This window comes from Acanthaster planci, linkage group LG02 (genome assembly GCF_054643075.1).
Source record: "Acanthaster planci isolate LZ-2023a linkage group LG02, COTS_SCS, whole genome shotgun sequence".
NCBI lineage: Eukaryota > Metazoa > Echinodermata > Asteroidea > Valvatida > Acanthasteridae > Acanthaster > Acanthaster planci.
This window is the reverse complement of record NC_141778.1, coordinates 10,478,877-10,499,316: the sequence shown is the minus strand read 5'-3', so window position 1 is coordinate 10,499,316 and position 20,440 is coordinate 10,478,877. Positions and strand designations below refer to the sequence as shown.

At 41.3% G+C, this 20,440-nt stretch overlaps 1 protein-coding gene across 3 annotated transcripts in view; it reads left to right on the top strand.

Moving 5' to 3' along the window:
- Nucleotides 1–801: 801 nt before the first annotated feature.
- The window catches only part of acox1 (acyl-CoA oxidase 1), a 21,158-nt gene continuing 1,519 nt past the window's right edge, over nucleotides 802–20,440 (top strand). The window contains exons 1-13 of one of the 3 annotated variants that reach the window (XM_022233018.2): nucleotides 802–1,044; nucleotides 2,027–2,186; nucleotides 4,519–4,679; nucleotides 12,459–12,566; nucleotides 13,598–13,717; nucleotides 14,080–14,195; nucleotides 15,934–16,103; nucleotides 17,172–17,334; nucleotides 17,537–17,727; nucleotides 18,238–18,399; nucleotides 18,842–18,947; nucleotides 19,516–19,662; nucleotides 20,044–20,250. In XM_022233018.2, the coding sequence (XP_022088710.2) occupies nucleotides 876–1,044; nucleotides 2,027–2,186; nucleotides 4,519–4,679; nucleotides 12,459–12,566; nucleotides 13,598–13,717; nucleotides 14,080–14,195; nucleotides 15,934–16,103; nucleotides 17,172–17,334; nucleotides 17,537–17,727; nucleotides 18,238–18,399; nucleotides 18,842–18,947; nucleotides 19,516–19,662; nucleotides 20,044–20,250 (1,980 nt within the window). In that variant the 5' untranslated portion in view covers nucleotides 802–875. Of the gene's footprint in view, nucleotides 1,045–2,026; nucleotides 2,187–4,518; nucleotides 4,680–9,833; nucleotides 9,995–12,458; nucleotides 12,567–13,597; nucleotides 13,718–14,079; nucleotides 14,196–15,933; nucleotides 16,104–17,171; nucleotides 17,335–17,536; nucleotides 17,728–18,237; nucleotides 18,400–18,841; nucleotides 18,948–19,515; nucleotides 19,663–20,043; nucleotides 20,251–20,440 lie in introns of those variants that run through there. The other 2 variants (XM_022233019.2, XM_022233020.2) reach the window with 2 other exon arrangements.

Here is a 20,440-nt window from a genome sequence, read left to right as displayed (position 1 = left end):
ATGCAGTGGCGTGTAGTGATAGGGGGCACAAGGGGGAACTAGCGTCTTATGGGGGGGGGGCTACCAGCTTTTAGCGGTATGGTTGTTTTGAGGCAAGCTTTTTAAATTTGGTAGCCTAATATCCATTCATCCGTTTATTTTAGTGGGGGGCACCTGGGGGATGGGAATTGGGTGGCACGTGCCTCCCCCCAGAACAGCCTCTGAGACATTAGCAACGTGACGCATAACTTGCACAATGGCACCTTCATGTAGGAGAAAGGCCTGATCACACACGGTAGCGTGGGCCCAATTAAAAGATTTTCATTGGCAGATACTTTATGTAGCCGTACCCAGTCCACTTTAACTACAAGCGTCTCCGCAGTGACCGCAGAAGGCCCCGGGGTACTCGTTGGGAAAATATCGACTTCATCGGCGAACTGTCTTGTGCTCGAGCGAAGACCATACATTTCAAAACAAATTGCAAAAACTTGCTCGTTACGCAATTGCGTATCACCAACAAGGCTTGTTGGAAAAAGTCGACTTCATTGGCGCACTACTTGGTGCACGCTCAAAGACTGTAGACCTACATTTCATCACACGATTGCATCTAGGCTAAATACACATAAATTAAATGCCACGCAAGGGGCCTCCTTCCTATGAAAGAAAATTTTGTTCCCTCGTCCTCGTGGACGAGGGCGCTATTTTGGTTTCAGAACCAATCTTCATTGTAGCAAGTTTGTGGCGTATATGAGTTACCGTAGACAGTATACTTGCGCATGGCCGGAGGAGGCCTGCTATATACAGTGTACATGTACAGTACATGCATATATGCATGTACATGCACACACATTCAAGAACGTATTCGCGTGATCAATCGCACTCTGCCATTTGCCGAAATGGCTTCGAGTTCGAGTGTGTCGAGAGCTGGCGTATTGTCTCTGGAACAGGGCACCAAAATCAACCCTGATCTTCAGAAGGAGCGCGATACTGGTACATTCAACCCATTGGATCTGACTTACGAGATCGATGGAGGGAAGGACATTACCGAAAGACGACAATACATCGGTAATTTTTCATTGGCCCTAGAGGTCCTAGAGGAAAGAGTTCAACAGTTCTGGGGTATTGATGCCTGCGTCTGTGCACAGCTTTGAGACTTGTCTGAAAAAATCTAGGTCTATCCTAATTAATGAGTTACGTTACCATGGTTACTTTAACTTACTATGTCAGGCCTACATGTACATATAAGTTAGTCTGAGCCCATGGTCTGAGTAACTTGGACTCTGCAAATCACCTCTTTTAATAACATTTGGATATGGTCAGGCGATAGTACTAGAGTCGAATACTGGCATGACTGGAGTTACTGCAGACATGGCAGAAGTGCCTGCCACTCTAAAATTAAAAACAACCCCTGGATTGACTGGTTACGTGGTTACCAGGTGAAAATCCCTTGAGAAGAGTGACACTTTTACCTGTCTGGCTATGAAGTTGATCATGTCGGGGGGCGGTGTATTTTGCAATTGAGCTCAAGGCTTCCATAGGCTTTCCATCCCATTAATTCCTTTTACTAAAATACATGTACATGTAGCTTGTACTCTGAATCAAGATCCTTTGAATTCAATTTCATTTCCAAAATGGTCCTCAAATTGTGTCAAATTGAAAGTCACCATCTTGTTCAAATACAGTTGTATAACAATTCAAAAGTATTTTAATTTCCTGGAGATGACGTTTTGGTGCGCCGGCCCAGCGGATGATTCACAATAAGCATGCCGTGTGGGCACGCGTGCTGACAGCTGATTCCTAAGTGCCACAACTACATGTACATGTTATTAGGATACATGTACATTTATGCATACAAGTACATGTATAGTATGTGTATACTTACATTACATGTACATGTACATCAACATCCATGTGTAGACTGTGGTACATGTACATGTACATGTAGGTACATGTACATACATGTACGATTACAGTATGTAGTTTTACTTGCACAGATATTTTTGGCAACTTGCTTGTAATTGCAGTAATTACAATTTTATTTTTACAGAATCGCTGGCATTCAATGACCCCGACTTCCAGTGCAAAGATGTCGCCTTTATGACAAGAGAAGAGAGCTACACTAACAGCATCAGAATAGCCACCCTTTGTGTCAAGAAGTTGAAAGAACTCGACATCAATGACATCACCGAAGCCATGTGGTATAGAAGGTCGGTTCAGATATGAAAAGGAAAGATGTTTGGATGTACCGATACAGTTCAGAAGTCTTTCATGCATCAAGCTTTCACATGTTCATATCGCTACATGTCACATTCAGTCCTTTTAGCAATGATATCCTCCATTAATTACATGTACTTATCAGTACATGGTCATGTACAGTACCTGAACTCAATTTGACTGTCCTGGAGTTCAGTATATGACAAGGTCTGTAATGCATACATGTACATGTACGGTACGCTGTGCTTTTACAGAAGTTGGCATAACCACTTCGCACCGGGGCATTTTTCAACGTTGAGGATGCTGGGCCGGCATGACTATCATTTTTTCTATTTTCAAAATCCTTCAACAATTCATCATTCCATTTAACAGTCGTTTATAGCCGCACAGAGTAATCTTCAGGCACTACTCTAAGTTGACAGGTGACCTTCATTGACTCCCGAATATTTCAGCCTGGCCTGCAGCCTTGTAAACAGAGCCCAGATTGTGCTGTGTTAAACACCTGTTTTTTATTCACGAACCTGGCTCAGTGCACTGCTGACCTCTTTTCAATAGGGGCCAGATTAGCATGCAGCGGTGCTGTGTGGCTCATCGCTGCGGTGGTGGAGAGCTTTTGTCCCCGGTGGTAATCCGCTTGCTCTAAATACCCCAAACCCTGGTATACGGTTTCAAAATAACGCTGGATTATCACCACATTTGAGAGTGAAAAATGCCAGTCATGCCCAGCAGCCTGGTCTTTTGTTCGGAGTACGGTCTTTTGTTACAGGGCCCTGTTTCCTTTGTCCGAGTTCGGAGACCCCGGCCACACATATAAACCATACGGCTCCGATTTCGGAGTCCCCGGCTGGTAGTGGATAATCACCTGATGATCTGCAGTCTGGTTGATTGATTGGTTTTGTATTAAATTGTCATCTTTTCTTCCCTTTTTGGAAATAGTCTTTCATAACCATAAAAAGAAGAAAAAGGCAGTTAACTTACCAGTATGCACATGTGCTATACAGTGTACATGTATGTGAGATCAACAAAGCATACAGTAACACTGACATTTTCATAGCACAGCTAAAATCCGGGCAATGTGTTCGCCATTATGCTGTCAGGCATTGTTTAGATTGCGTACATGTATGTACTGGAAGATGCTATCTACATGTATGTGGGAGCCTCCAAGAGTTTGCAATGCGTTGGCTAATCACAATGCACAAAATCTGTCGCCCAAATGTGCACTTGGAAGGGGTCAACAGATTCCGCGCATTGTGATTGGCCAGCGCACTGTGATTGGCCAGTGCATTGTGTATTGCAACAAATTGTTACATATTTTAACAAAAATATGCAAATCAGTTTACACATGTACATGTATGCATGTAACATTGCCTTTTGAAGTACACCTCAGCACACACTACATGACTACCTGGCTCTAGGCCCGGTACAGTATGCACTATGTTAATAGTTCTGCTTTTTGAAACACACACCATCATGACCATCTCCATACCATTTGATTGCTGAAATGTAATACATTTCATTTCATAGCATCATGGGCTTGTTTTTATGTTAATATGTAGAAAAAACCCCAAAGCACAAAAAAGCCAAAGTTTAAACCACATTGTACAATGTTGTATGTAGTTTAAAATGTCAAACATACCAGTAGGCCTGCATGTACATGTACTGTACATGTTCTGTACGTGTACCATACATGTACATGTACAGTGTACAGGTATGTTGTCTGAATGCTATTGTACAAATAAGGTTTTAGTGAGCATGTTGGGCTTGGAACCAAAACACCTGTATTCTTTGTAATTCAACACTGGCTATTTCAACATTCCAATGTGAGTGGTACCATGCATACACACTGACAGCTCTACATGTACATGTACATACATGTACTGTACATAACGTGTACACATGCATAGGCATACATGTACATGTGTGTGTAGAATTAAAAAATTAATTACAATGTACCGTCTAATCTATTCACTTGCTTCTTGATTTTTAGTTATATTAGACTTATGATTGAAACGGGAATCACCACAGGTGCATTGTACAGGATACATGTACATGTACATGTACTTTGTACCATCACATGTGCATTGGTTATTGTACACGTACTGGTATAGGCATGGTACGGCATGTTTATTCATTACAGTGACTTTATGCATGTACATTCTCAGGTAAATAGTGTATGCTTTCTACAGGCACATGCACACATTATTACTGTGTACATGGCCTGTACTTGCACCCATTCAGGGTAACAGTTGACAGTTCTAACAGCTCAATTCGCTCAGTCTTCAGGTCTTAATTGGTGTAACTGGCTGTTTGTTGTGTTGTGAGCAGTGCCGCAAGCTTCGGGAACCTACCTTCAATGACCTTGCACGAGTCAATGTTCATGCACAGCGTGCTCTCGCAGGCAACGGAAGAACAGCAAGTTGAGTGGCTGACCAAAGCGCAAGACCACACCATCCTTGGCACCTATGCCCAAACAGAACTGGGACATGGTAGGTTCTCCGAGGGGAGGTAACTTGATCCTGTTACATGTACACGTATGTGTCAGTGGAGGGGATTGAGGGAGGCAGTGTACATGTACGTCGAGAGGTGCATTCAAGAAAGTTGTGCATTTGAATTACACGTACTGTGATCTGGTGCTTTTACTGTACCAACTTTTGATTTCAATTGGAGTTTTTTTTAAAACATTAATGTCTCTAATCTGTGGCTAGCAATAAGAAAACTGGTACAATGTACCTGCATGACAACAACCTGCTATGGTAGAGGTACATGTACATGTATGGTACATTGAGATACAATGTACATGTATGTACATGTACCATACATGTACATTGAACTGGTTAAAGAGTAACCGGTTCTTTTCAGAACCTCACATGCATGTACTTGAAAGAGATATTTTCTACATGGTATATTCGCAAACCCTCTACATGAACATACATGCAATACTACAAATTACTACTTGTAGTAAAATGTAGTAATCAGTGCTGCCGCATGTACATGTAAGAGGACATGACCGCATTGTTCTCTGAAGCCGTAAGGTACATGTACAATAGATAAGACAATGAACCATACAGTGCTGTGGCACTATGAATGCATGGCTTTATTGTTCTCTGTACGAGTAACAATGGAAGTAATCTAGGCAGAAGTAGTAATCTGTAGCGCTACATGTAGGTCCTTCAGGCTCAGACTATTACTTACATGTAGTATTTTGTAGTACTGTGTAGTGCAAGCCAAACAATATGCTTGGCGGTTAGGGTCAATACAAAGTAATACATTGTATTGATGACAAGGACAAGTTTTGGTCCCAAATCTTTGTTTTTCTTGGTTAATCCATTACTGATACATGTACGTACATGTACTGTACTGTACACCTACATGTACATATACCAGTATACATGTACATCATTACAAGAAACTTTGTGATGTCCAAGGACCTCGTTATAACAGTGCTCCATTGTTTTTTGTAGTTTCTTGTCATTTAAGATCTCTCATAGAGTAGCATTGGTTTTTAAAGTCAAAGGAATGCTGCATGCACTTACTGCACATGTACAGGTGTACTAGGAAAACACATGTAAAGCATTTGAGAAAGAGACCAACTTTGATTTTAAGTGATTTTCTCGAAACGTGGTTTGTTCTCCAGTGAGACTTTTGTCTCTTCATGAAAACTGTGATGAAATGTGTAGCCCTCACAATTTAAAGCTTTGTCAAATAAACATGTATGCGCAGAGAGCACTTAAATGTAAGTACATACTGGATGGTGTACAAGTACCATGCAAGCTTGTTCTATAGTTAACATGCATACGTACGTGTTCATCGTTCCATGCATACATGTACAGTTGTTGCCATTATACTAGCGTTTATAGAGTAAGATACGGTGTACTAGCTAGTACATGTACATGTCACTACTGTAATACTGCTGTTGACAGTTGAAATTCTCGTTTGGGCATTACGCTTGGATACATGTACTGTGTACATGTACATGTATAGTTCATGTACACTGTACATGTGTGTACAGTTGCTCTACATGTACATGTACGTACCAGTGTATGTACATGTATGTACAGTACCATAGATATACATGTATGTATAGTGCATTGTATTGCATCCCTGCTGTATGTATACATGTACATAACATGTACATACAGTGTATGTATCTGTCATGAGACCCACTGGTGTCAGGCTTCTTATTGCATTGCATTGAGTTTTGTGGTTCACAATATTGCCACATTGGCAATTTTTTATGTTATGAATAGAAAAGGCTGTTAGAAAGCTTAAATCGTTTTTAAGTCAAGCTTGACTTACATACACATGTATTTATTTTTTTCAACTGGTAATACACATAAGTTGGCTGAGTTTTCTATTCCAAAAGCAGCAAATTTAGCTGAAGACATGAACATTTGAATGTAATCTAAATGTATTGTGTTAATTTGGTTTACAAAAAAACATGTACATGTACATTTATCTTTTGTTACAAAGTTTAACAAATTGGTATTTGACTTGCCAGATTTACCATGTTGATAAAAATCCAATATTGCCAGTGAATAAACACCTTCAATAGTGTCCAAGCCCAAGCCTATATGTAGGTGAATACATGTACCAGTACATGCAGAATAGCATCTGGCGGTACAAAATACTGGTGGAGTAGAGAGTTTCAGTGATGCAGCTTCCAAGGGTTAACCCTAACACTCCTCAGTCCTCCAACTGGTGAAGGATTGAGGAGTGTTAGGGTTAATGTACATGTACATTGTATCGCTATACATGTACTAAAACCTTGTTCTGTTGATTCCTTGCAGTTCAGATCGTAAAACATGTTTTATGATATTGTACAAACCTATCAATGTGTATAATGTCACATTAGAACTAGGGTACTTTCTTCCTCTGGGATATGCTCAAATAAACTTTTTGTACATTATTGAAATCTCAGAGGCTGTTGTTTGAAATAAGAATTTCAGCCTCCCTAAGGTCAGCAAAGTACATGTACCGGTACTAGTACCTGTACTAAAGGGCTCAAGGAAGGATACCAGTGCATGTACACTTACATACATGTACATGTACGGGTCATTTAAAAGGTGAAAAAAAACTTGGACAAAGGTGTACATGTACTGGTGTTAAGCAGTTGAAAAGTTTGAAAAATAACAGTGTTGCTCTTTTCGTAAAAATAATCAAATTATTGACTTAATTACATGTAAATCAGTGGTTAAAACAAATCATTTGATTTCAATTGCAATATTGGGACCTCTGACATGACTTTGGACTCTGACTTGAATGACAGCCTTACGTTGAAGATTATGTATTTATCCCACCTCCTCAGTGTGCTTTATAAGGCCATGCCAGCTTTGTGAATATTCATGACTTGTGGCATGAAAGTCCCCACATGTACATGTACATGTATGTCGTGTGCTTTCTATCTGTGGAACCTTGCCATACTTTTTACTCCCTTGTGACTTGTACATGTACATGTACCTTTGCCAGATGCTGTATCTTTCCCGTTACTTGTACTTCCGTCAATGGCTTCATCACAGAGCAAGAATTTGGACACTGTGCTGGCACATACATGTATTGTGTTGAAGTCTGCTTATACATGTTACATGTATATGTTTCTTTCTGTTTACTTGTGCATATTTTTTTTTAATTTGTCTCAACTGCTATGTGTACATGCTGTTGCTTGTAGTTTGTGAAGTTGTGATGACATCTTCACTTTCTAGCCCAACATGCTGTTAATGTGCAGACCAGTTTCTCGAAGTTTGACATCACTAACATACATGTACATGTACCATACGAACATCATGAACATGTACACAGGAATTACAGTGTACATGTATGAGCAGTGTTGCCGTCGAGACCATCACAAAACCAGACACGAGACCAGACACATGAGACCATGCACAGGACTAGTCACAAATAACAGGTTGAACAATGACAAAGGAATGCTTTTGTTTCAGCTTGTGACTTGAATTCAGACTGGAAGTCTTGTGTTGGTCTTGTGAAGGTGGTCTTGACTGCAACACTGATTGTGAGCAACATGGAATTTCATCAAAATAGCTGCCCTGAAAAGCTAAATCAGTTCACACTTTTACACTTTAACAATCCTGCCAAAAAACCCCAAAACGCATTTTACTTGTAAACCTGTGTTGCATCAACTAAAGTGAAAAGTAATGAAATAATTAACTTCACTACAGACATGTACATGTACTGCATGACAGACAAGAGTTTCAGGCATACACACAAAACAGGCACATGTACAGTATAAGGTCTCTGTGACTTTAATAACCTCCAGGTAATTGTCATACCATGGCGTACCTGTACATGCACATTAGGACACACACATCATTATGAGTGCAGTATACAAAACAGCTTTTCGTGTGAATGAGCACAAATCTTTTCTGCGGTCTTCCACTCTTGTGGAATTCAAATTTTTGGCACATCTCACAGTCATACAGTTGTATTTTACGGGATCCACCTTCACTGCACCTCATCGTGCACTGTACACATGGCATCACTTGCGGTAACAAATGCCTGTGAAGACCACCTGTCGTATGCAACAGTAGACTTGAATCAAGTCGGACTTACAGTACATGTACATGTATGTTGCTCTTCCTGGGTCAGCCATCCTTTCGCTGTTCACATTACATGGTCGTCGTGTTCGTCCGCTCGCATTACACTGTACTTCTTATTTATAAGGCGCCGTCATTTGATAGCCTTTCTGCAATTTCTGGTGTCAATGCCAAAGATTCTACAATGTATGCCACCAGTCAGTAAGTCTGACTTGACAGATACTCTTAAGCCAATCAGACTCCCCGTTGGCAATATGTAGAACTTTATTCATAATCGCATGAACGACATGATCTTGCATACATGTATGGAATTTCACCCAATTGAAGTACAATGTACCTGTAGTCAGACTTGTAGACTCGTTCATTATGATGTACAGGTGTACATTACGGTACATGTACAGTATCTACCGGGTAGGAACGATGTAAAAACCAGTCCAGCAATTTGAATGACTGGTAGATGAGCTGATTCGCTGCGTACACATGGTTCGCAGATTCGTCAAGTCTGGATTTCTGAAAAATGGACACGAGGGTGCAAAGCAAGTAACAACGTGCATCCTCCATATCCAAAGCATTGAAACACAGACAAGGTCGTGAAAAATCCTGACTTGAGTTAACTCTAGTCTTATGATACACGTGTGGGACAGGTAGATGTATGTATTTGTACGTATTTTAACATGTACATGAATGTGCCACCTGTGTGGCAACCTGTTGTGGCCCCTTACGAGTAATATGGCTTCCCATCTGTTGCTTGTGGCGACCTCTCCACTATGACATACCCGTGTGATCACAATTGTCTGCTGTACTCACTTGTCTGTCGTTGCAGAGCTATTTTAGCCATTTCTCTATTTTGGCCAATTGTATGTGACACGTACATGCCCATTGCAGCCAACATCTTTTGCCTCCTGTTTCATGTGTCCGAAAGCCAGCCATACCACCATACTTGCTCATCCCATTATGACGAGGCCTATGTACCAGTACCTACATGTACATGTTTGAGTAGATGCTTTAAACTAATAAAGCTCCAACTGCACCTTAGTGACCTTAACGATCATATACTGGTAAACCTTCTTTTGGCTTCTCCCACCTGGGCAGAGCTGCCAACAAGATTGATGTCCCCCAGTTATCCCTGCATGTCAGCATGGTCATGCACGCCTTGAGAACCCAGTTGAGTGACGAACAGAAGGACGTGTGGCTGACGAAGGCCCACAACTGGGAGTACCTGGCCACCTATGCCCAAACAGAACTTGGGCATGGTACGTCCAAACTCTTTTGACATAGATTTTATTGCCACTATGACATGATCATAGGCCTATCCATTTCAGTGGGTATTATATGGCAATAGTGTTGAAAACAGGATAGGGCCTATATTAGTGTTTGGTACAGAACATGTTGAAGTATGAACACGCACATGTAACGACATGTACATGTACCGGAACATTGTACAGTATGTGCAGTGTTCCAGCAATGTGTTACAATGTACGAGAAGCCATGTACACAATGTACATGTGCGGTGTATACCTGTCTGCCTGTATTTTATGATCAGGGCAATACTGTAGGTGTAGTTCACAGTTGGGTTCCCTCCTGTCAGGTTGCTAGTAGGTACTGCAGGTAATATTTGTTCTACCGGTGGGGATGAGGTTATGTAAATTTTCAAAGTGCAGATTTACATTTGTAGATAAAAGTGATTGGTTTGTTTACTCCGGACCATTCTGTTGTGAGTAGACAACTGATTGCGACCAAAGGACGAATGCTTTCCAATTATAGCATGGTTGCCATGCACTGTACGATGCAACTTCATTACAGAGGTCAAACGGCACCGCCTCTTCATGATGCCTTGTCAAAATCTAGTGAACTGTAACATACATAAATGTGTAGATTGTAAACTAGGTAGGAATGCCTTCACCAGGATTTTCTTGAAACTTGTAGACATTATGCTATAATAATAATAATCAGTTCTTATACTTGTCGGTATAGTGGATATTACAAAATGTCTCTCTATGCACTGATAGATGAAAGCAGGTACATGTACAGTACACGTATGTGTAAGTCTTTAGTTTTATTTTTACTTCTTGGTGCCTGGGTTTCCATTACCAGACTCCTTGGGTTAATATGCATAGCCGAGCTGCTCGAAATCGGACAAAAGGGCTGGGCCTTGTAATAAAAGACCGTACTTGGAACAAAAGACCGAGCTGCCAACATACTGTATTTTCAGTTGTCAATAGCCGAGGAAATCCGTCATTGTTTTGAATAATTACACACCACTGTTTGTGGCATTTAGCACGAGCGTATTACCACCGGAGACAAAATCGTTCCAGCGTTCCAGGAATGAGCGATCCAATACCGCTGCATGTTAATCTGGTCTGCATTTGAATAGACCCCAGCAGTGCACTGGGCCAGTTTCAGGAACAAAATAAAATTAAGTAAAACTGCACAGTCTGGGCTCTCTTTACAAGGTGGTAGGCCTGGCTGAAATACTGGGGCATCAATAGATGTTGTCTGTCAGATCGGAGTAGACGCCAGACAGTCACTCGTGTGGGTGTAAATGTACAGTAAACAGGTAAATGAAGTTATGAATATCTGAAGAATTTTGAAAATGGAAAGTCTTGAAAATCTCCTGGATATACGTCATGCAATTTCAACTTAAACCCGGCAGCATATGGTTGAACTGTTCAACTGTAACGCATGATTTACTGTTCCACAACTTCGGAGATGCATATTCAAATTCCCACCGGCCATACATGTACATGTAATGTCTTTGTGAAAACTGGATAATGGGTTAATACACATGTAGATCTTGAGACAAATGAACAAAGTTCCCTCTAATGTAATGTACATGTACTAGTAGCATGATTGTGTAGGATCACCGGTTCTTTTTAGAACAATATACATGTACATGTACTCACAAAAGAGATAACAGTATACCCATCAGGCTACCACAAACTTATCTAGTCCACTAGCATGATTGTGGTTTGTTTACTGTGAGAGAGACAACTGTTTGTGACCAAAGGACAAATGTTTTCCAATTATACAATGCTTCAGTGCATTGCATAATGCAAATTCTTCACAAAGGTCAAACTGCGCACCCCTCCTTGGTGCCTTGTCAAAAATTTATCGAACTGTAACATACATACGTGTACATTGTACATGTACACGAGTGTAAACTACATGTATGGTGGCCCAAGAATGCCAACAGCAGGATTTTCATGGGGTAGACATTAATATGCGACGATAGCAGAATATTTGACAGGAGCCTTGAACAACATGGTGTATGACTTGAAATACCAGCAGTGATACATGTACTGTAGATTTAATTGAAGCAAAAAGGTGGTTGTGATAATGCAGAAACTTTAGAGTAGAAATAATCAGAGTTTCTTTTAAGTTTTTAATAACATACATACATGTACAGTATGTACACGTACAGTGTACATGTCCATTTTTGTACCTGTATTGCTTTACCCCATGTACGTGAATACACGTACATGTATGTGTCTGTTACGTATACTGGTATATGTACAGTACATGCTCTTTTAAGTATTCCAGGAAACTTTATACAGGCTCCATATAAAATATGGGTAAGGAACAGTCTGGTTTAACAGGACTTTTAAAAAATAATCAGGAATTTTTTAATAACTTAACTACAAATTTGTTATCTGGGGCCTATTGTATTCTGAGTCAATTGGTTTGTAATTCTTTTCTTGAATTTCTGTGGTATTTTAGGAACATTTGTGCGTGGGCTGGAGACTACAGCGACCTATGACCCTTCCACCGAGGAGTTTGTGATGCACAGTCCTACTCTGACTTCCATAAAGTGGTGGCCTGGGAACCGTAAGGCTTTTTCAGCTTACCGGTTTTTAAAAACTTATCAGTGTTGTAGCTGACTGAACTTGAGCAAAACATAGAGGCTATTCATAAGTTTTTAAGTTCATAACTTTGCAAGACACTGATCACACTGTCAAGTTAGAGAAATTGAAGTAACCTGTGCTTGTATATTTCTTGTGAAGGTCTTTTGGCACATTTACCTAGAACTACCATAACACAAGCATTTTTTCCCTCCATTGGGTACTAGACAACCCTTGTACTACATATACACTGTACATGTTCATGTGTAATGTACATGCACTGGTACTAGTAAGGGTATGTACATGTACATGTACATGTACATGTAGATGAACATGTACAATCAACTGCAGTATACTGTACGTTGATAAAGCCCACGTAATGCTTTTAGAAAGGGGACTATTGTGTCCTTTTTTTGCTCAGAGCTTTTCAGTGAGGTGTTTCGAACCATAAATGTACATGTAGCTCATATTTGGTACATGTACATGTAAGAATAATCCTAACTATTCCAATGGTAGCCCAAAGAGAGGGTCATGTGTCATGTTTTAATGAGCAAGATGGCTGATTACACTGCGATTTGCTACTACTAGCCTTTGCTCTTTGATTAAATATGCCACTCATTTCTGTGTCTGTTACCTGTCTTAAAAAGCCACTCTTTTCCCTCCTCAAAAAAAAAACTGCATCGCCCCATCAATCCTGGAACTTTGGTCTGACCAGAGGCGGAGTATTTTTTTTTGGGGGGGCTTATGGGCAGGAGGGCTCATTAACCTGGAAGGCAGCTCTTCTGGGAGAAGGAAAACTCTCATCTGAAACCATACATGTACGTGTATGTCACGGGAGAGAAGTTGTAACCACCCGTGTACCATTATTTGCACCTGAAGAGCCTGATCATTGGATCAAATCAAACTAGTATTTGAATAGAATGGGATGAGTGATGCTTTTTTAAGGGTCAGAGCAATTTCTTTAAATTTTGCTTTGTTTTGCTATTACTCAATCAAACTAATCTCATTCTCCTTCAGTTGGCAAGTCTGTGACTCATGCCGTGGTTGCAGCCCAACTGTACACCAAGGGCAAATGCTACGGAATCCACATGTTCATGGTGCCACTACGGAGCCTGGAGGACCATACGCCTCTGCCAGGTAAGACATAAAACAGTTGCTCTCCCTGATCCATGTGATGTGAGGTGGATCTGCCATTGTCGTAGGCAAAGACTGCAGTGTCCTGCTGATCATAGTGTGTACATGTAATTTAAGTCAAGTATCCAAAACTTTATAAATGGCAAAAAGTGTGAGAAACACATGGGGCCAGCAGTAAGGACTGGCTATGGGTCGAATGAGATAAAGACAACTGTACACAGTGTCAGTGGTGACCATAATACAGTTTGACCATTGATCCATAGTTACTTTATGCAAAATTGATGACCATCGTCAAGTTTACAATGTAAACGTACATGTGCGACATGTCAATTCTTACTTGTGTTTGGCCTTCTTCTTTGCAATAGGCATTGAGTTGGGTGACATCGGTCCTAAGTTGGGATACGCCAACATTGATAATGGATTCCTCCGCTTCACCCACTTCCGCATTCCCAGAGAGAACATGTTCATGAAGTACTCCCGGGTTGGTATAGCAAGGAGCAACAGATTTCCATATCACTGAAAATGCTTTTTAGAAATGTCACTTTTTTATGTCACCAACAACTTAAATTTATTGTTGGCTTCTACTACACATTCTTCAAAGCAGCAGGTAATGCTAGCAAACTCTTTCTTGTGATTCTTGATGTACATGTACATGTGTCTGCAGCGTCCTGAGTGGGTTGGTACCAGCTGCGACCGAGGAGACTGAGTCTTACAGTAGTTCTCTCTCCAACAAGTCCCAAGTCCTCTGTCTGCTTGAATCAATATTGCCATATTGAATCAAAAGCGAGGTTAACATTTTATTTTGACACCAGAGGATAAATATGATAGCACCAAAATAAAACTTATTTACATATTAATGTCATTTATCTGGGTGAAGAATTTAATATTTCTGGTTAATTTTGTCTGTTTTAAGCCACATTCAAAAGAAATTAAAATGCGGCATGGAACCCAAATAGTCTGGTACTCCAAGTTTGAAAGATAATATTCAATGAAATAGATTCTGGGAATGCGATAAAAAATGGCTTCCCGTGAATAAGATCTGTTGACCTGTACACAGCTCCAGTTCTAACCTGTTACCAGTAAATCCACTAATTTCCCACGTCTTGATTTCCCTGGTGTCAAGAATTTTAGAGTCAACCGCTCTGTGCGCTGAGTCCAATTTTGTAGTGGACCCTATTCATAAGTCAGCCATATTAGAATTTAAAGTGATGTTAATTCTTCCTTTTTTGAACTTCAAAACATCAACGAAAGAAAAACAGTGAAACTTACTGGCAAATGAGTTTATTTTGATAAATAATGTTGTACTTGTGATAAAACTTACTTAACCACTTGCTGCCGGGTGGATTTTTCTTGAGAAAGACAACATGCTGGCTCATTTTCAAGATTTTCCTTTTTCAAAGTTCTTCAAAAGTTCATCATTTCATTTAATGGCCGTTTATACCAAAATGAAGGACTCTTTAGTCGCTATTCTAAAGGTGACAGGTAAAATTCATTGACTCTTGAATATTTCAGCCAGGCCTGCAGCATTGGAAAAAGAGCCCAGACTGTGCGGTGTTACGTAAAATTCTTTTGTTCCCAAAACCGGCACAGTGAACTACTGACCTCTTTTCAATAGGGGCCAGATTAGCGTGCAGCGGTGCTGTGTGGCTCATAGCTGCGGTGGTGGAGAGCTTTTGTCCCCGGTGGTAATCCGCTTGATCTAAATGCCTCAAACCATGGTATACTGTTTCAAAACAAGGCTTGATTTTCTCCACTATTGAGAGCGAAAAAATATCGATAATGCCCAGCAGCTCAGTCTTTTGTGCTGAGCACGGTCTTTTGTTGTAAGGCCCAACTCTTTTGTCCCAGTTCCGGGCTCCCCGGCTCTGCATATAAAGCCTATGTTCTCGAAAACGGGTCCCCAGCAGGAAGTGGTTAAGAGTTTTCTGTCATATTCAGAGAAAATTGAAAGAGAGGCTTGAGAATTCTAAAATAGTCTGATACCCTGCTATTCAACCGTTAACGATTTATAAAAGAGATTCAAAGAACAAAATCAAAAATGATATCCTCAGGAATGAGGTCTATTACATGTTGCTACAGACATTGGTGAAATGCATGTACAGGTATGTATCAGGTCAGTAAAGGATTTTTGTTAAAATTCAGATACATATCTATGTATATGTAGTTTCCAGAGTCAGTTCAATAACTTGTTCTCATTTGGGTTTCATTTGATTCCACAGGTTGAACCTGATGGGACCTATGTCGCCCCACCTGTTGAAAAGCTGTCCTACGGCAGTATGGTTCTCATTCGTAGCTTGATTGTTGGAGGAATGGGGCATTGCTTGGCTAAAGGGTCGACCATTGCTACACGCTACAGTGCAGTCAGACACCAATCCGAGCTCGTGGCAGGGTACGCCATACTCCTGTTGTGTCCAATCAGTTTACAATGCATTTGAACAGGAATGAGGAAATTTGGGTTTTCCCCATTTATCATGTGACTCCTTATTAGTGGTAGCAGTCATGAGTAGACTTACATGAAATGGACAGCAGCAGTGCATCTCTGAGGGCAGTGCTTTTGTTTTGGCTCGATACTAGAAAATATGAAATAGAAAATGCTCTCTGGAGAGGTTAGTGGTTTGATTTGCTGGAACACAGTGCAGGTTTGAATACACCTCTTTGCACTCCTTGTCATTGTAACAAGTGCCCTCCAAGTTGGCTACCTTAACCACTTGCTGCCGTGTGGAATTTGAAGTTGCATGATGTGAAACTGGGAGATTTTCAAGATTTCCCGTTTTCAAAATTCTTCAAAAATCATAGCTTCATAATAACTGTCTGGTGACTACTCTAATCTGACAGACAACCTCTATTGACACCCGAATATTTCGGCTAGGCCTGCCGCTTTGTAAAAAGAGCCCAGATTGTGCAGTGTTATGTAACTTTCTTTTGTTCCCGAAACTAGCATAGTGCGCTACTGGCATCTTTTCAATAGGGGCCAGATTAGCATGCAGCAGTATTGTATCGCTCATCGCTGGAGCGCTTTTGTCCTCGATGTTAATGTGCTCATGCTGAATGCCACAAAAAGTGGTGTAATCTTTCCAAATAAGTATAAGTAATCTCTCAAAATAAGGACGGATTTCCTCCACTATTGACCACTGAAAAAAATGTAGGCAATTCCCACCAGCTTGGTCTTTTGTTCCGAATACAGTCTTTTGTTACAAGGCCTAGCTCTTTTGTCCGGTTTCGGCTCCCTGGTTTTGTGTATTAAGCCTATGTGCCCGAGACCGGGCTCCCCGACAGCATATGGTTAAGTAATGTGTGTTGCACGCCTGTTAACATATTTCAAGTCTTGGACAGCTCAGCAGTAGATACCCCACGTGAGATTAAGGCATGGAAAACACCCAGATGTTTTCTTTTTCAGGTGTGAGTTGATTTACATTTCGTCCCTATCCAACTGTGCCTTTTTGGCTTTTTATTCCAGCGGGGGTGAACCACAGGTGTTGGATTACCAGAGCCAACAGCTGAAGCTCTTCCCCTACATTGCCTCAGCCTATGCCTTCCTGTTTGCTGGCAAGCATATGCAGGAAATGTTTGCTGATAGTGTCAACCAAGTCAGTGCTGGCAACTTCAATGTCCTGCCTGAGGTAATGAGGCATCCCTTTCTCCTTTTGTTCCAAATTTGTTATTTAAATCTAATGAGCAGGTGTGGTATTCAGAGCTTTGGCTGGGGTTTTACCATTCAAAAATAGGAACACACGTGATGAAGAAGAGATACCATAGATGCCTTCATTTGAAAGCTCTGACTTGCATCACCAACATCTCCTGTTCTGCCATTGATCATTTCAGCTGCATGCCACTGCGGCTGGCCTAAAGGCATTCACCTCCAACGTAGCCATACCCGGCATAGAACAGCTGCGCATGGCCTGTGGTGGGCACGGCTACTCCGCAGCCAGCGGCTTCCCGCTGCTGTATGGCAACGAGACGCCAGCATGCACCTACGAGGGGGAAAATACAGTCATGCTGCTTCAGACTGCCAGGTAAGCAACACTGTAGCCGTAGAGTAGTGGCAGTGGATTTCTGTCAGGCAGAATTCAGAGATGCTACATGTACATGTAATTAGTCCTGATAAACAGTTCCAAGCACAAACAATTCACAAGTAACCATCAGACGGTTGAGAGCATAGTTGACGCAACGCTTGAGTACCTTCAGCCCAGCTAGCTCTGTAGAGTTTAGGCAAAAGGCATTAATCAGATTACACTTGATTGTGCTGGGATTACAAACACTGGTCAGAAGGGGTCTGGTTGTAATAAGCCATGTTGCAAGTATTGTTCTCTAGTCTTTTTAACATGTCAACATAAAGAATACAAATGAAAATTTGTTACACTCTCTGTTTCAGTGGTGACAAACTATTAAGAAGAGGTCAAGAGCATAGGAATCTGCCCAGTTTAGGCATATTTCCTGAATGTAGATTTGTGGTACAGTTCTTTAAAAAGACTTAACCGATCCTGGAAATCATGTAAAGAGGTCATCATTTCTGGATGTTGCAGGTTCCTGATGAAATGTGTGCGCCAGCTCAAAGCCGGCACCACCTTCAAGGGCATCATGGCATACCTTGCAGACCACCCTCAGCAACGCTGCATGGCCCAGTCAGAGGATGATTTCTTGAATGCCAAGACGCTCCTGGATGCCTACCGCCACCGAGCTCAGAGGTTAGCTCACAGGGACTGAGGGTTTTGTTGGTGCTGTAAATTGTTCCAGCTTGCTTTGAAAAGAAAGCTGCCCAGTTTTCTTTTAGTTGACTTCTAGCGTGTGAAGCGCTCAGTGTAAAGTGTTACAAGTGGCCAACGAATCAGTAGAAACTGGAAACCTAAACTTTAATCACCTCAAGAAACTGTCATTTCTGTGTTTGTGTTTGGAGTACCAGTTAGCCTTTATGCTAGACTCTGATATTCTAGAAACTGGTTCCATCTCTTGTCTGAGAAATCAGAGTATCTTCCTGTTCTTTCTTGTCCTATTGTGCGGGACAACTGTCCTTGAAATTGGGGAACTCAAGACTTGAAGGGCATATAAAGCCTTAAAAATGTTTGGCACACCAAATCTCAAACTTGTTACACAGCTGCCGAGTATAATCTGAATGCTTTCCTCTTTAAGGATTGTCTTCCAAGCGGCTACCAATCTGGACAAGGCAGAGAAGTCTGGCCTGGAGCAGGCTGTAGCCTGGAACCAGCAGCATCTCTATCTCATCAGAGCAGCCAATGTAAGAGATGTGTCTTAACAACATCGTCTGTTCACAAGCTGACTCTTAAATGTTTTGATTCAATACCTTACTTGTAATTGTCAAGAGCTCATCCTTTCAGATTCTGTTCCTGCACTGGTGCTGCAGGCAGTGTATAACGTGAAGTGGAATTTACGTACATCAGTAGCAGTAAAGATTCAAACTTTGAAAGTTTGGTCAAGTCATTTTGGATTTTTTGTCCTGCCTGATGTGTATTATTACACTGTATACTCAGTGTATGTCCCCGAAGGTTTGTGGAAAAAAAAACACATAAGCGTTCTCGGGTACTGAGTACTTGTATACAATGTTTTGATACACGTCGGGCAGAGCAAAAAATCCAAAATTAATTAATATCTCCCTGGCACAAACCCATCCTTGGAAAGAGAGTTAGGTTATTGACTTGGATTAGCATGATCGGAATAGGTTCCATTTTGTAATACACCTGCTAATTTTATGAACTGATGGACTTTCGTATTAAAGTCACCTTTTGAAAAATGTTGACCAAAAATTCCAGTGTAAATGACCTCATTCCTATACTGTTATCTTGCAGGCCCACTGCCACCTGGCTGTCGTGGAGATTTTCCTCTCTGCCCTCCAGCGTTCCGAAGCCCCGGAAGCCATCAAGAAAGTCCTGATGACCATGTTCCAAATGTATGCCATCCACGGCTTGAGCGAGTACAGGGGAGAGTTCTTGCAGGTGAGGGGAGGCTTGATAGGGTGTTAACTGTGTGCATTACTCACTGAGAGTGGCGTGTGGCATTTAGGGGGAAGTCAGATGGTAGGGTACAGTCCCGTCTTTTAGATCTTTTGGTCTAAGGACAGGGCAGTACTTCCTGGTGTATCCTGGCTGTGGGATCTAAAAGTGTGGAACACAGTGTGGGATATCCTGGGTTTATGGAAACATGTTTCACAACCTGGGATAGCCCGGGTGCAGGATCTGAAGGTATGACTGACTGGTATGACGTATTTTTGGTTATCTCGATGTAGGGTCTTAAGGTGTATGAAAACCTAGAGGACAGAACTGATAGATACATATCCGTCATTTCTCATTTTAAACATCTTGATTCTTTTCCTCCAGGATGGCTACCTGACAGGTCAACAGCTGGACACCATCGATCGCATCTTGATCCGCCTCCTGAAGGAGATCCGCCCCAACGCTGTTACCTTGGTGGATGCTTTTGACATCCACGACAACAACCTGGCCTCAGTCATGGGACGTTATGATGGCAACGTGTATGAGAACATGTACAAGTGGGCCAAGTCAGCTCCCATGAATGACAAAGAGGTACTAAAAATACTTGAAGTCTGGTAGTCTTCCATCCTAGTTGGTATATCAAAACTTTTGGGCACCCATGGGGTTTGTGTTCATTCTGTCGACAAGTCTACCAAATGATAAGGCATGATGTAGGAGGTTGAAACCAACACTGCCAGTGTTTCCAACTACGAAGTACCTCTTCAGATTTTCTTGTGTATAC